General features: G+C 52.1%; 2 protein-coding genes across 4 annotated transcripts; both read right to left on the bottom strand.

Annotated features, from left to right (window-relative positions):
* Positions 1-280: 280 nt before the first annotated feature.
* On the bottom strand, positions 281-3,211 carry UBL4A (ubiquitin like 4A). Of its 2 annotated transcripts, XR_012916372.1 has the most exons (5): positions 3,103-3,211; positions 2,795-2,900; positions 2,330-2,538; positions 1,750-2,212; positions 281-1,657 (listed from the first exon to the last, which is right to left on the bottom strand). XR_012916372.1 is itself a non-coding variant. In XM_012758194.2 (4 exons), the coding sequence occupies exons 1-4, from the start codon at positions 3,148-3,150 to the stop codon at positions 2,102-2,104; spliced, it is 474 nt and encodes a 157-aa protein (XP_012613648.1). In that variant the 5' UTR covers positions 3,151-3,211; the 3' UTR covers positions 281-2,101. The 2 variants fall into 2 exon arrangements, 1 of the variants encoding a protein (XP_012613648.1); XM_012758194.2 differs by having other exon boundaries at positions 281-2,212.
* Positions 3,212-3,878: 667 nt separating this feature from the next.
* Positions 3,879-7,807, bottom strand: SLC10A3 (solute carrier family 10 member 3). Of its 2 annotated transcripts, none has more exons than XM_012758196.2 (2): positions 7,383-7,807; positions 3,879-5,688 (listed from the first exon to the last, which is right to left on the bottom strand). In XM_012758196.2, the coding sequence occupies exon 2, from the start codon at positions 5,544-5,546 to the stop codon at positions 4,113-4,115; it is 1,434 nt and encodes a 477-aa protein (XP_012613650.1). In that variant the 5' UTR covers positions 5,547-5,688; positions 7,383-7,807; the 3' UTR covers positions 3,879-4,112. The 2 variants fall into 2 exon arrangements, with proteins under 2 accessions (XP_012613650.1, XP_075855855.1); XM_075999740.1 differs by lacking the exon at positions 7,383-7,807 and adding an exon at positions 7,035-7,162.
* Between the last annotated feature and the right edge of the window lie 7,139 nt (positions 7,808-14,946).

The following is a 14,946-nucleotide window of genomic DNA, read 5'->3' as shown; positions in this document are numbered from 1 at the left end:
AAAATGCTTCCCCTCATCTGAGCTTGCTGCCTCCAGCTCTTCCTCCTTTCCTACCTCCATGGTGGTCCTGATCTTTCTGACACATGAATCTCTTCTGCAGTGGACAGTTGCTGTTTGCTGCCACCATTCAGGACACCCCATTCAGCCCTCCCCCGGAACGTCCCCATCCATTGTGTAGCCCATGTGTGTCCAGGGAAGTGGCCCCCATGGAGCCAGCCCTGATGGGGAATTAACAACCACCCCCCTCACACTAGCCAAAATGACTGTACACACAAGCCAGTTCTGACCAATGAGATGACAGTGTTTATTTGCTGGGGGCATCTGAGACAGAAGCTACACTACAGAGAGAGAAGGTGCTTCCCTGACAGTGAATGAGGAATTCCATGGAAGCTGCAGATACTGGAGAATGCAGAGGGAGGCAGGAAGAAACTGGGTATCTGGTGAAATCATCATCTGCTGCCGATACTGCTGTACTTTTCGGTTTCATAAGCCAATAAATTTCCTTTACTGATTAAAGCAATTTCCTTTATTGTTAAATCAATTATTAAATACCCAAACTGGCCTAGCTAATATAGTTTCTTTTGGACAGAAATCAGTCTCACATTCACCTTTAGTGTTATGTAAGTTTTCAAAATAAATTTTCTGATCCAACATAATGAAAACATTGGTAAGTTTATCATCTGAGCTTCCAGACCACACATGCTCCTAATCCAGTCCCTGCTGGGTAATAATATCCTTAACTCTTGGGGAGGACCAGGGGTTTTTGTCTGCTCTTCAAAGCCTTCACCCATTGGGCCTATGTCCATCTTTCTAGCCCAGGGACCCAGTGTTCACCCCCCAAGGCCCAGGCAGGAAGGCTACCAGCAGGGAAGGTAGGTGCAGCTCTGACCACACTGACAGCAGCTCCCTTGGTGAGGGTGGAGGGGCTGGAGCGGCATCCTGCTGCACATGGCTTTCTTCCAGCTTCTACTGTCCCCCAGGGGCCCTCCACCGAGGAGCAGGTGCTTAGATGATCTCTAGTGCTCATGCAGGACAGGGTGAAGAAGGAACCAGTGCCACCCACCCCATGCTTTTGCCACCTCCCTGGCACCCCATGGTTTCCTCTCAGGCAACCAGGGGATGCACAAAGTGAAAGCCCCTGTATATAGGTGGCAGAAGAAGCATCCATCTTCCATGCTGTGGGTGAGCACTGGGTGTGGAGGCCTGGGCCCAGTTCTCTAGCTCAGACACTGCCTTTCTGAGTCACTTGTTAGGCCTAATGGGTGAGAGCCACCCACTCTCAAGAAGAGGAGACAAGCAGACAGGGTACCCCAGAGAAGATCTCTGTCACCAAGGGCCAGGACACCTCATCTCCGGGCCATGCTTGGCTATTGCTTCACTTTTGACTTCAGTTTGTTTACTGAACACAAGGGGGAGAATCACTGCAGAAACTCCCCATCCTGGGTTGGGGTAAGGATGAAGGACATTGACTCAGGTCAGAGGAGTGGCCCTCACTATATAGAGTCAATGCTTGGGGACCAAAGTGGCACAGGAACTTGCCTGAAGTTACATCGCAGAGCTAGGGCGACATTCCAACTCCTCAGTCTCCAACCTGCTTTTCCATTTGTCCAATGCATGCTGGCTGCAGCAGCTGAAGAGGCCCAGGGCTGGCTGTCACCTGGCCTCCTGCAGAGGTTAGCTGAGGGCTATGCCAGACTGCTAGAGGTCAGGTGACAGCTGCTTCCCCTCTCAGGCTTGGGAGGGAGTCACTTGCAGGTTTATTCTTGGTGGGCTAAATGCGAAATGCTAAAGCCCATCCCTCCAAACAGCCTTCTAAGCAGCCCCCTTTTCCTCCTCACCCTGAGGTACTTCTAGAAGCTGGCTGGATTCAGATGCTGGCTCCTCACTTCATTGCTAGCTGCCTCTGCTGTGCTGTCTCATCTCTTCTGTGGATGTAGGAGCGAACCCAGGTCAAGTGCTTTGAGTGGTGCCTAGCAGGTAGCAAGAGCTGGGTACATGCCAGCTATTATTATTATTATGAGCCAAACTGCAACATGAGAACACATTAAAGCAACATGCAGCTGCCGCCTGGCCTTGGGCTCCTCCCCATACTCCAAGAATGCTATTTGGAGAACCCCTTCTCCATAGCCTCAGTCACTTCCGGGTGCAGAAAGCGGCTGGCCAAGCGTTCGATGTCATCCAGCGTCAGGCGGCTCAGGGACCTCTCATAATCCTGAGGAGAGAAGGCCAGGAAGATTCAGGGGTGCCAGTGGGGAGCGGTACATTGTGACAGAGGCAGGGGCTGGGAGCAGCTGGGACTGGAGTGGATGTCCAGGGTTGCCCTTCTCACCCTCTGCAGTTGTTCCAGGACCCTGCTGGCATCTGCTGCACTGAAGTGGCGGGCCAAGACTTTAGAGATCAGCTGCCAGACATGCGGGGGTGGGGAGTCAGCCAGTCTCCGGGCAGTGCCTTCTTCCAGTAACACCTTCTCTAGAGGTTTGACCACTAGGTTGAGCTTGGAATTGGGCCCGATGCTATAATCTGACAGACGTTTCCCATCTGCCAAAGAGAAACTGATGGGTTCCTTACTCACAGCTGCGGGGGTGGCCCAGGAAGCGATGCCTCCCTTGGGCAGTCAGAGCACAGCGCTGCGGCATCTGGCTGTGGTGGATTCAGCCACCTCTCCTAGGATTGAGTGGCACTTGGCACCATGAGCCAGCACCCCAACCCATCACACTGCAGCCTGAGTTCGGTCTGCACACCCCGGCCCACGACTTCCTGCAGGGCTCCCTGGGATTCTCCTCTCCCTGGTTACCTGCCAGGGCCTTGCCCTTGAACAGCAGCCGCTGCTGGCGCACAGGGACGTTCAGCTTCTCAGAGACCAGCTGCTTCAGCGTAGACACCAACTCGTCCTCCCGCACCTGACCGGGCGAGGGTGGGAGGCAGGGGGGTTGAGCCCGCGCCCCTGAGCGGCGAAGCCCTCACTTCCCCTCCTATGGGCAGCTTTCCCGGCCTCCGGCTGGCCCGCCCGCCCCGTCCCGGTCCTCAGCCCCTGCTCGTTCCTATGCTGGGAGCGGGTGAGTGAGCGAGCCGTGCACGGTGGCTCGGGCCTGAGAACCCTACCTGCAGGCTGCACTCGCGGCCCTGGAGCGCCTTCACCGTCAGCTGCATGGCGGCCGCGGCGGCGTCCACTAGGGCGTGCTTGCACCCCTACCGCCTCCCCCCCCTCGCACGCGCCGCCGGCGGGATTGCGCGCCTGGCCCCGCCCCGCCCGCGGCCCCGCCCCAGGAGGAGGAGTCCCTTTGGGGTCCCGCCTAGCAGACGTGCAGGGACCGCCCAGCTAACGGATCCCCAGCCAAGGCCACGGTACACGGAAGTGGCCCGTCCAAGCTGCTGGGACAGGGAGGAGAAACGAGTTGTACCAGGTTTACTTCATCTGGAAGCTGGGGCATGGGAGAAAGGACCGGAAAGTACGCTTGCCCCAGCGGACTGCCTGGCCTGCCCTAAGTTCCCAACCCACTGGTGGAGCAGGTCAACACAAACCCTGATTCTGTCTCCCAGTGTGTCTGCTAGTGGCCCAGCCCTGTCAAGCTTGCCCCACTGCCTGATGGCTTCTGCCTCCTCCTTTCCAGTCTGGCTGCAAAAAATTCAACTGAGCTTGGAAGAAGACAGCGGAGCCAGGCTTCTGTCCTTATCCTCCTACTGCTCATTTTAGAACAGAGAAGCCCACCTCTTACAGAGAGGGGATGGATGGGGTGGAGGCTGATAGAGAAAGCCTTCGCAGGGGTCACCATGCCACCCAAACTGCTCCTCCAGCCTGGCCCACACCTACCCAGCCACACTCTTCCTACCCCTCTACTCCCAGGCCCCAGAGGGCAAAGATTGGAAGGGACCCAAACTTGCTGCTTCCTTCTTTTATTGAAATATATTTTCTGGGCAGTGCCCACCTACCTAAATCAGCATGGCCTCTTTGGCATTGAAAGCTGGAGAATAAAAAATCAGTAAAAAAAATAAGCCTGGATTTTTCTGAGTGCATAGTGCATGAGAACTAAAGGCCTTTGGTACACAAGAACTGTGGGGACAGTGGGTGGAGTGTGAGGGCTGGAGGATGATGAAAGCTTGACCCAGAGGCCTCAAGGAACTGGGAACAGGCTACTATAGATGAAGTGGCCAATGACCAAGGCCAGCATCTCTGAGGTGCCGCTCAGTGCCACAATGAAGGGGGCCTGGGAGGCATAGTCAGCTTGAAGGCGGCGGAGGGACAGCTGCAGCATGGCCAAGGCCAGCAGACTGTTTTGCACCCCTACTTCGATGCTTACTGTTCGCCGCTGGGCCACTGGCAGTTTCAGGCACGTGGCCAGGCAGTGGCCCACCAAGAGGCCAACTAAGGGCACTGTGAGGCCCACCAGTACGATGGGTAGCCTGACACCTGCCAAGATGAAGACCCCCATGCGGTAGGCCAGGAAGAGGCCGCCCAGGAGGAGCACAAAGCTGAAGGGCTTGATGACCTGCAGCAGCAGCTGGGAGAACTTGGGGAGCTTGGACTTGATCACAACGCCCGCTGCTATGGGGATGGCGATGAACAGCAGAGTCCCCAGGATCTTGGAGATGGGCACATGGAGTGTTTCATGGATGCTGAGCAGGCGGCTGTAGATGGCCGAAGACAGTGGCAGGAAACCAGTGGCAGCCACTGTTGAGATGAAAGTCATGGAGATGGCCAGGGTGACATCCCCTCCAAGAAGGAGGCTGAAGAGGTAGCTCCCCCCACCACCAGGTGATGAGCAGGTGATAATGAGGCCCAGAGCCAAGGCCTTGGGCAGCATGAAGACCTTAGCCATCAGGAAAGCATAGAAGGGCATGACTAGAAACTGGCCTAGGAGGCCCAGCAGCATGGGCTGGGGGCTCTGCACGAGCCCCTTCAAAACCTCAAGTTCCACTTTGCACCCAAATGAACACTTGTTAACAAACATAAGAGGCAGGAGCAGGTAGAGTATTGGGTTCTCCGAGAAGTGGGCCAGGTTGGTGCTGAGGGTGGCACGGGTGTCTTCAGCAGGTGATACCTTGATGCAGAAATCTCTCCGCTCCTCAATCAGCATGGGCGGGGCCTCATGGGGGTCCATGAGCTGGATGTGGAGTGGGGCCAGCCCAGCCAGACCTGAGTGGATGCTAACCACAAAGCCACCCCCACTGCCCCAGCTTATGGCACTCACATTCTTGATGGTCAGCACCTCTGTGTCCAGGGATGTGACCCTCAGTGTGGGGCCGGGCCCTGTCCCATTGGCCTGGCCTGGGTACTGGCTTGAGATCACGATGATGCCCTCACTCTCCTCAGGAAACTCAAACTCCATCACAGAGCCATCCCCAATGCTCAAGTAGCGGCCTCCTGTCAGTGGCACAGTGTGGCCCAGAGCTGTGCTGAGGTTAGCACTGGCTGTCCCTTGGGCCCCCCATGGCAGGCAGATGAGCAGCAGGGCAGCTCTGAGCATGCCCAGAGGGCCTGTGCAAGCATCCCCCCTTCCCAGGCCAGGCCACTGCTGGGAACAGCCCCTGCCCCTCCTTAACACCATGACTCTTCCCAAAGGATGGATGGTGTGCCCAGGCTTTCTGCGACTTAGGAGAGTACCCCCACTGGTGCTGTTGGGCTGTCCAGGGAAGAGTCCATGGGTGGGTCCTTGTCCTGTGCTGTCTTCCTTGATGGCAGAGCTCTCCCTGAGGACATAAGGGAGTCACAGAGACACTGGTAAGGGCAAGTAGTTGCGAGCCCAGGAGCATGGAGATCTGGAAGCCCACTGCTAAAAGACTTAGCAAGTCCCCTTGCCCCAAGCTTGGGAATGGAGAGGCAATGCCTAGTGCTGACCCTTGAGTGCCATTTTTGTCTTCTCCCCTAGCACAGCCACCTCAAGCTTCCTATCCCTCGTCCAGAGGGGCCACCTAAAGATAGAAGTTCCCATTCAGCCTGCTGATACTTGCTGATTTTCCTGGGCTTGCCCACCTCACAGAAATGTCCTGATACCTAGGGATTCAGGAGAGCCATCCCCAGTCTTGTCACCACTAGCCTATTCCCCACTGGCATCGAGATGCAGCTACAGTAAGGCAGGAGCAGGTAGAGTATTGGGCAATACCACAGTGGGGATGAAATCTTCCAGAGGCTTCCCAGGGATGACCAGGACACCAGATGGATAAGAACAAATTGTGCTGATGGTTAACTTTGACTTGGGCCAGATCTGGGAGGCCTTCAGAAGGTAAGTTAGGGGGTTGAGTGTCATTTGCCAGGCACAAAGTTGCTGGCAAAGTGGTGTGGGCAGTGCGTGATCACTAGTCCCAAGGCCCCAGGGGCTGATGTCTGCCACCAACACAGAGTTGGGAACAGTGCTGTTATGGCTACTTGGACTATAGTGGTGAAACGGAGCCCTACCTGTCCTATAGTGGTGAGACGGAGGTCCTAGTGGGAAGCAGGCACCCCCTCCCCAGGGAAGTTGCCAAAAGGGGCAGCAGGAGTGAGTCAAATAGAGCCACATGTCCACTGGGGGCTTCTCCTCCTGCCAGAGCTCCCCCTTCTCTGGAAGTCTCAGAATTTGAGCTCCTAGAGCTGCTGCATCACATCTGAGAGCCTCTGCTTAGAGTCTAGAGGCTCTTCTCCATGCCCACATGTGTCCCTACCAGAGCCCCAAACTTCCAGTAGGATGATGAATGTTTCTAGGGGATTGTGGTGCCTCAGGATGAAAGGAGGAGGAGGTTTGCTTCCCCCCATTTCTCAATTTTGGCAGCCACTATCCTAGTATCACATCATCTGCTAGAAGGGCAACCAGGATGTGGACACAGCAGTTTTACATCACTACTGGTAGTTGCCTCACACCCTGTAGTCCCAGTCCTGGAAGAGGCTCCTGCCTCTTTAGAGCCTATTTAACCCTGGCCTCCCCTCATCTGAGACTGGGGAGATGGGGAAGTGGGGAGCAGCGAGCAAGGTAAGCAAAAAGCCCATCCCTGGGAAAGTCTTCCCCAGCCCCACCCCAGGACAACATGGCCTCTGCTGGCTTGGAGCTTGGGTCACTTACCCTGCAGGCCTTGGCCCAGCCAAGTGTCTTATGACTGAAGACGGAGGCAGGAAAACCAGAGTGGAGTAGGAGAGGCAAAGTGGAGGGGGAAAGATGAAGAACCAGCACTGAAGCCACTGGGGTAGTGTGAACCAGTCAGCAGGGAAAGGTTAAGGGCCACTACCTCATGCCCATCTTTTCAGTAGGGTTGGTGGCTTAGAGTCCCTGCAATAAGGGTTTAGTCCAGATACCACACCATTTTTGCTTGAGGGGTCAGAAGAGTTTGAGCAGATGCACCCAAGGCAGGGAAGGGAATCCCTGCCCAGATGCTTTTTCCACACAGGCCGAGTGTTTGGGGCACCTCCCTACCTGGGAGTCTGGAAGTTGACGGAGGGGTCACAAGCCGAGCTCGGGCCGAACCGGGAGTGAGAGAAGGAAGGGCGCGCCGCCGCCACACAGGCAGCAGGCAGGCGACCCGCTCAGGCGGTCTCAGGGTTGGCGGAGGGTGGGCCCTTCCGCCACTCTTGGGTCCCGCGGCCACACCAGGCCTCGAGAACGCACGCCGGTGGCAGCCCTTCCCTGCCGGGCCCACCAAGCCCGGGCGCCTGAGTGGGCGATCACGGAGCGGGGCTGGGGCCAGAAACTGCCTCCTGCGCGTCCCTTACCGGCCAGAGACTCCCACCTACCACCGCGGCCCCTGAGCTGGGTGCCAGCGCCTGCCCGGCCTGCAAACGCCAGCCAGCTCTGCCAGCGGGGGCCCTGCCCTGCCCGCCAAAGCCTCAGACCGCCCGGCCCAATCGAACCCCGCCCCGCCCCGCCTCGCGCCTCAGGACCCCGCCCTCCCACGGCGGCCTCTTCACCTCTGGCGGCGGTGCTGGGTTCCGACCGGATGTGACGTTCTGGGAGCGACGAGCTGGCTCGGGCGCGCGGGCCGGGCTGCTTCTTGTGTCGCAGCTGGTCAGCGCTAGGTGCTCCTTGTTCCACTCCTGAGCTGCGGATGTGAGCCATATGTCATTGTCGACGGGGCGACCCGCTCCGGGAAGGGACCCTAACCATTCCCAATTACGCTGTGACCTCTGGGGCGGTGGTACACAGAGTTAGCTGTTAGGGCTGGGACGCCCGTGGGCTGCTGCTGCAGGTCGGAGCGCGGGGTTAGAGTTATGGCCACGCTACAGCTCAGGGTGCCCAGCCCTGAGGCCCGAGAGCCGAGTCCAGTGGACCTGGACCCCAGGCTCCGTGCCGGGTTCCCCCTTTCCATCAGGCATTGGCCGAGAGCATATTTCCAAACTGTGGAACATTTAGTGAACTTGTTGATCTTCCAGAATTATTTGGCTTCACGGTAAAGGAATGGAAACAGAAGGCAGAAGGATGTAAAAAAAAAAGGTGGTGGGAGACTGTAGAAAGGAAAGTTGGAAGACAGTAAACAAGGGCAGAGTTAAAGGGATTTGTGTTCCTAAAGGTTGCTGGGGCAGTTGGAGAGAACCTCTTGTGACGACTGTGATGGAGGCCAATGGTCCACAAAGTCGGAGGTACTTGTCCCCGGGTGGTGCACAAGACACATCATTGTGGTGTGAAAAAAAACAACAACCTGTAGGCCAGGCAACATGGGGCTCAAGCTTGTAGTCCCATCCCTTTGGGAGGCTGAGGCAGGAGGATCGGTTGAGCTCAGGAGTTCAAGACCAGCCTGAGCAAGAGTGAGACCCCGTCTCTACTAAAAGTAGAAAAATTAGCTGGGCATCCTGGCGCGCTCCTGTAGTCCCAGCTACTCAGGACGCTGAAGTGGGATGATCACTTGACCCCAGGAGTTGGAGGTTGCAGTGAGCTATAATGACACTACTGCATTCTAGCCAGGGTGACAGAGAGAAACTCTGTCTTAAAAAAAAAAACAAAAAACTAGGCCGGGTGCCGGTGGTTCACGCCTGTAATCTAGCACTCTGGGAGGCTGAGGCGGGTGGAACGCTCAAGGTCAGGAGTTCGAAACCAGCCTGAGCAAGAGCGAGACCCCGTCTCTACTAAAAATACAAAGAAATTAATTGGCCAACTAAAAATATATAGAAAAAGTTAGCTGGGTATGGTGGCACATGCTTGTAGTCCCAGCTACTCAGGAGGCTGAGACAGAAGGATTGATTGAGTCCAGGAGTTTGAGGTTGCTGTGAGCTAGGCTGACACCACAGCACTCTAGCCTGGGCAACAGAATGAGACTCTCAAAAAAAAACAAAAACAAAAACAAAAAAGCTACTGGATTTCTAATTTTTCAAATTAATAATTGTAATAGTTTTAATGAATAAATTTATTTACATTTAAAACTTTTAATGTATTATAAAAGTTTGTTTTTCTGTGTGTTCTATAAAGTTCAAATTAGTACGTGCATATGACATATAAGCAAATACACACATGTTGGGGGTGCATGCTCAAAAGGATTTGATGTGTGGATGATCATAAACATTCACAGCAGGCCTGGTGTGATGGCTAATGCCTGTAATCCTAGCACTGTGAGAGGCCGAGGTGAGAGGATCACTTGAGTCCAGGAGTTCGAAGCTACAGTGAGCTATGATCATGCCACTGCACTTTACCCTGGGCAACAGAGTAAGACCTTGTCTCAAACAAAACCATTCACAGCCATAGCTCAAGGTTGTCCTTTAGCCTCCCAGGACCAGTATGACATAAGCAATTTGCGTGTTTCTACTTGGTATCCCAGAAATGTTGGAACTGCCCCTCTCAAATGAGGTTGAGGGGTCCTGATGTAAGTAGGCTGTTGTGGCCCGTTTACAGGACGGCGGATGAACACAGAACAAAAACACAGAACACAAAAAAACGTGGACACACATACAGAAGGTTGACTTGAGTAGTAATACACCAGGTCAGTTTTATTTTTATACTCTAAAAAGTTAAAGTTAGTTCCTTGTACGTAACCACCCAGGCATTTCAGCAATGGCCATAAATTCCAGAATGATTAGCCTTAGGGAAGCAGATATCCCGACTCAGAATTTCCAGGTGGTTGCTCTAGGCACTAGGCATAGATCACGGACTGAGGTTAGCAAGGATGGGCAAGGCAAGCCACAGGGGGCATTTCTCATCCCCAGCTTCTCTTAGAGTGACCCCCTAAGATCTTAGGCTGACCCCCAGTGGCTATGCATGGCTTAGGTCGCCCCTCCCTTGAGGGGTTTTACCCGTCATTGACTAACCAGCCATTTTATGGGGGTCAAGCAGCAATCAGAGGAACAATGTGTTTATCGTGTGGCCTCAAGACCCCCATTGCCGTGGGGCTGGGCAGCTCTTGCTTACTTGCAGCTCAGGTTCTTTGTTATGCTTCTAGGCAACAGCCTTGTTTATCACAAGGACTTTGTCTGGAGCACATTGCTTTTAAACGTTCTGGGCAGAACACGTACATTAATCACTAAATTTAATTATTATTATTATTTTTTTTGAGACAGAGTCTCGCTTGTTGACCAGGCCAGAGTGAGTGCCGTGGTGTCAGCCTAGCTCACAGCAACCTCAAACTCCTGGGCTCAAGTAATCCTTCTGCCTCAGCCTCCTGAGTAGCTGGGACTACAGGCATGTGCCACCATGCCTGGCTAATTTTCTATATATATTAGTTGGCCAATTAATTTCTTTCTATTTATAGTAGAGACGGGGTCTTGCTCTTGCTCAGGCTGGTTTTGAACTCCTGACCTCGAGCAATCCGCCCGCCTCAGCCTCCCAGAGTGCTAGGATTACAGGCGTGAGCCACCGCGCCCGGCTTACTAAATTTAATTCTTAAACTAGGAAAATATATGTCAGTCCCCTACAGTAGGCAGTATTTAGAGCTACGACAGGCAAGAGGGCTGGGGTGGGCACATGCTGGGGCTGAATATTGTAGTTTGGAAAATGGCAGTGGGGGTAGGGGCTGTCCTGTCTGAGGATGGGGTGAAATTGGCCAGAGGGAAAAGGGGGATGGGCTGAAAGAGCCAGGGAAGGGAAATAAAAAAGATGTGTTCCTCTTAGAGGAAACCTAATGTTTTTTTTTTTTTTTTTTTTTTTTTTGAGACAAGAGTTTTGCTCTGTCACCTGGGCTAGAGTACCATGGCGTCAGCTTAGCTCACAGCAACCTCAAAGTCCTGGGCTCAAGTGATTCTCCTGCCTCAGTCTCCCAAGTAGTTGGGATTACTGGTGTGAGCCACTGTGCCTGGCCAGGAAACCGAAATTTTTATATTCCAATTGCCTGTGCTTTCGGCCCTACCTGATGCTGTCAGTGAAACTCACCTGTGTAAGGCTGGTGGCAGGGGCCCCCTCCCCTCCCTAGATGGAAAAAGAAAACGCTTAGTGACCTCACCTGCCAAGGACAAACTGCCAGGCCCCACTGAGAGGAACCACACCCAGATCTCCACCTGGATTCGCTCCTGGATTCCACAATACCTCCAGCCCCTCCTATTTCTCAACGACCTTCCAAGGTCACAATAGAGAATCCCAGCTCTTCCCGCCACAAGTCCCTAGCCCCGCCCAAAGGGTATAAAAGGCCTCAGCCCCTTCAAACTGCGGCGACTTCTGGGGCCCCTGCTCTTGGGGCCCCAGAACCTTGTCCACGAGTGTATAATAAAGCCACGTGGTTTGGCCCCCCCTACTCTTTCTCTTTCTGTGTCTCTTTTCGCCACCGCCGAAAAACCTTACAACCTGGACCTGGCCACTTGGTAGCCACCAATTCCCATTGTGTGCCAGGGATCAAGCAGAGCAAATGCAATCAGAAGACCACTCTCCATTATTATCAATCACTTGAACCTTCCCTGAAAAGCCAGAGTGAGCAGGTGGATGACTGACATGAAGAATTTGGTGGCTTTGTCTGCAGCAAAAGGGAATTGCTAAATTAAAGGCCAGAGAACATTTGTAGTTGGTTTAGGAGATTAATAATTTACTCCAGAAGAGAAGGAGGAAGAGCTCTACGAATGAGGCAAGGATACCTAGTTTCAAATGAGAAGTCATCTGGACTGAGAAAACAGATGAAACAAATAAATGATAGCAACAGTGGAGACAATATAAATGTACTTCAGATGGGAGACCTGCCACTGTATTATGTAATAAGATCACAGTGGAGACCCTGAGAGGAATGCCTACTTTCTGTTCTTCATGCAGGGGCCACTAGGAATATTATGTGATAAATAAGTAGGCATATGTGAGTGTATGTACAAATATGGGGTGCACTTAGTATTTACGGGGAAGTATAGTGACAGCTATCGTTTTTGCCTGCCCAGCATCAGGTCACAGCACTTCTATTTTATTTGGGGGAACCATCCCTCCTCTGCTCTCAGTACACACGATTTGCATGTGGATGACCCTAACGCTGGTCCCTGGGGTGGGCACATGCCCAGGTGTAGCCAGTCAGAGCCACTCAGATTAGTGCGAGGATAAGCCTATAATCCACCCTGGTCCAGTAAGAATTAGTCCTCAGGAACTTGTACTGGAACTGTTGAGAATGTCATCCTAAATATCAGAGAGGGAGACGCTAAAATAAAATGATATTTATTCAGGAATACAGTACTGCAATGGGAATACATGTGCCATAGTAAACTATGTGTGTATTGAGGGAGGAAAGGAAGACAAAGGGTTTTTTTTAAAGGAAAAACGAGGAGGATCACATAATTTTTTGAGCTAATTATCCCTGGCTACAAGGATTAATAACAAGAATGTTATCAGTCCAAGTTTGGACAGACAGTTGCTGGGCAGATGTCCTCACAGAAATATTTTGTGTGTGTGTAAGGTTGTGATAGCCTTTGTGCAAGGTTGTGTTTTTTGCAGTTTTTAGTATCAGGTATTTGTGCAAGAGAACCCTCCTTTCATGGCTTTCCTCAGCTCTGTTTTGCTTTTCTTTTTCTTTTCTTAAACAAGTCACTCCATTTTGATTCTGACAACTTTCACAGGAAGGTGAGAGCCCTCCCTTTTCTGCTGCAGTTGCTAAACTGGGACTTCTATTATTGCCCCCCTACCCAGGGAAGATGGTATGTTAGAAAATGAAGCAAATGCAGAAAAAAGCGGAGCCAAGAGATGAAGATAGCCCATGTCCTGGTGACATTATTGGAGTTAGACTTACCCATGAGCTTTAGGGTCTATTATAGGAACAATGCATTCCACCCCCATTTTTTTTTTTTTTTTGCTTATGCCAGTTTGAGTTTGAATTCTGGCACTTGTAACTGAGGATGTCCTCCCTCCTAACGGGTAGGCCTGAGGGCAGCACCCTGGCAAAGCAGGTGTGCAGGAGATAGAGGGCTTGACCTCCACGCGGTAAGTCAGGCAGGCTGAACTGCACCCCAACAGCTTTCCAGCCTGTGTTGGGCCAAGTAGGGTTAAAACTGGCCTACTGTTTCCATCTCTGTGATGCTGGTGACCCCCAGTGAGGGTGTAGCCCAGTGAGGAGGTAGGGGTTGTCGCTGTGGCTTACTCCTGTATTCCCGGTGTGCAGCACAGTACCTGGGCCAATGCAAGCACTTGGTGAATGTTTGGTGAACAAATGAACTGAGTGAACAAGTGGAGAAAGATGGGACAATCACAGTAGTTATTTGAGAGGTACAGTGGGGTCCATGCCCCTCCCAGCCTTGCAATGTGGACCTTCATTGAGGTTCTGTTTCACTTGAGGGCAATCTATAAACTTGTGGAATTGTACTTATCTGGCTCCTAATCTCCCACTCCATGGAAACTCCCGTGTTCACCAGGAACCTTTACCTTTTTTGTACAGTGAGGCCAATGGCAGTACTTTCTTGCTAGGGTTGTTGTGAAGACTGTAGGTGACTTCAGTATAACGAAAGTATTGATGGCAGAACTAAGCTGAGATTTGATTTAACATATCAGGACTGTGGGATGTGCAGATGAGACAACATTGGCCATGTGTCGATCACTGTGGAAGATGGGTGATGGGTACGTTGGAGTTGATTACAGTCGTCCTTCAGTATCTGGGGAAGATTAGTTCTCAGACCCTCTAGGGATGCCAAAATCCATGGATATCCCAGTCCTTGATATAAAATGGCATAATATTTGCATATAACCTAACACATCTTCTCATCTTCCCACATAGTTTAAATCATCTCTAGGTTACTTATAGCTAATATAATGTAAATGCTATGCAGATAGCTGGTATGTTGTATTGTTTTTTATTTGTATTTATAGTTGTATTGTGTGTGTATTTTTTAAATATTTTCAGTCTGTGATTGGTTGAATCCCTGTAAGTAGAATCCACAAATACAAGGGGCTGACTGTATACTATTCTCTCTACTTCTGAAGATGTTTGTTATTTTCCATAATGTTTTTTGTTTGTTTGTTTTGGAGACAGAGTCTCACTCTGTTGCCTGGGCTAGAGTGCTGTGGCATCAGCCTAGCTCACAGCAACCTCAAACTCCTGGGCTCAAGCAATTCTCCTGCCTCAGCCTCCTGAGTAGCTGGGAGGACACGTACACGCCACACCCAGCTAATTTTTCTATTTTTAGTAGAGATGGGGTCTCACTCTTGCTCAGGCTGGTTTCGAACTCCTGACTTCAAGTGATCAGCCTACCTCGGCCCCCAGGGTGCTAGGATTACAGGTGTGAGCCACCACGCCCAGCCCATGAGAGGTTGTTTTTTTGTTTGTTTTTTTGAGGCAGAGTCTCACTCTGTTGCCCCACCTACAGTGCCATAGGGTCAGCCTAGCTCACAGCAACCTCAAACTCCTGGGCTCAAGCAATCCTTCTGCCTCAGCCTCCTGAGTAGCTGGGACTATAAGTATGTGCCACAATGCCCGGCCAATTTTTTATATGTATTTTTAGTTGGATAATTAATTTCTTTCCATTTTTTTTTTTTTTTTAGTAGAGACAGGGTCTCATTCTTGCTCGGGCTGGTTTCAAACTCCTGACCTTAAGCAATCCACCCGCCTTGGCCTCCCAGAGTGCTAGGATTACAGGCATGAGCCACCACACCTAGCCCCATAAGAGGTTTT

Source organism: Microcebus murinus, unplaced genomic scaffold, assembly GCF_040939455.1.
Source record: "Microcebus murinus isolate Inina unplaced genomic scaffold, M.murinus_Inina_mat1.0 scaf003_hap2_Mmur4.0, whole genome shotgun sequence".
Taxonomy (NCBI): Eukaryota; Metazoa; Chordata; class Mammalia; order Primates; family Cheirogaleidae; genus Microcebus; species Microcebus murinus.
Note: the sequence above shows the minus strand (reverse complement) of the source record. Positions and strands in the feature narration are given on the sequence as shown.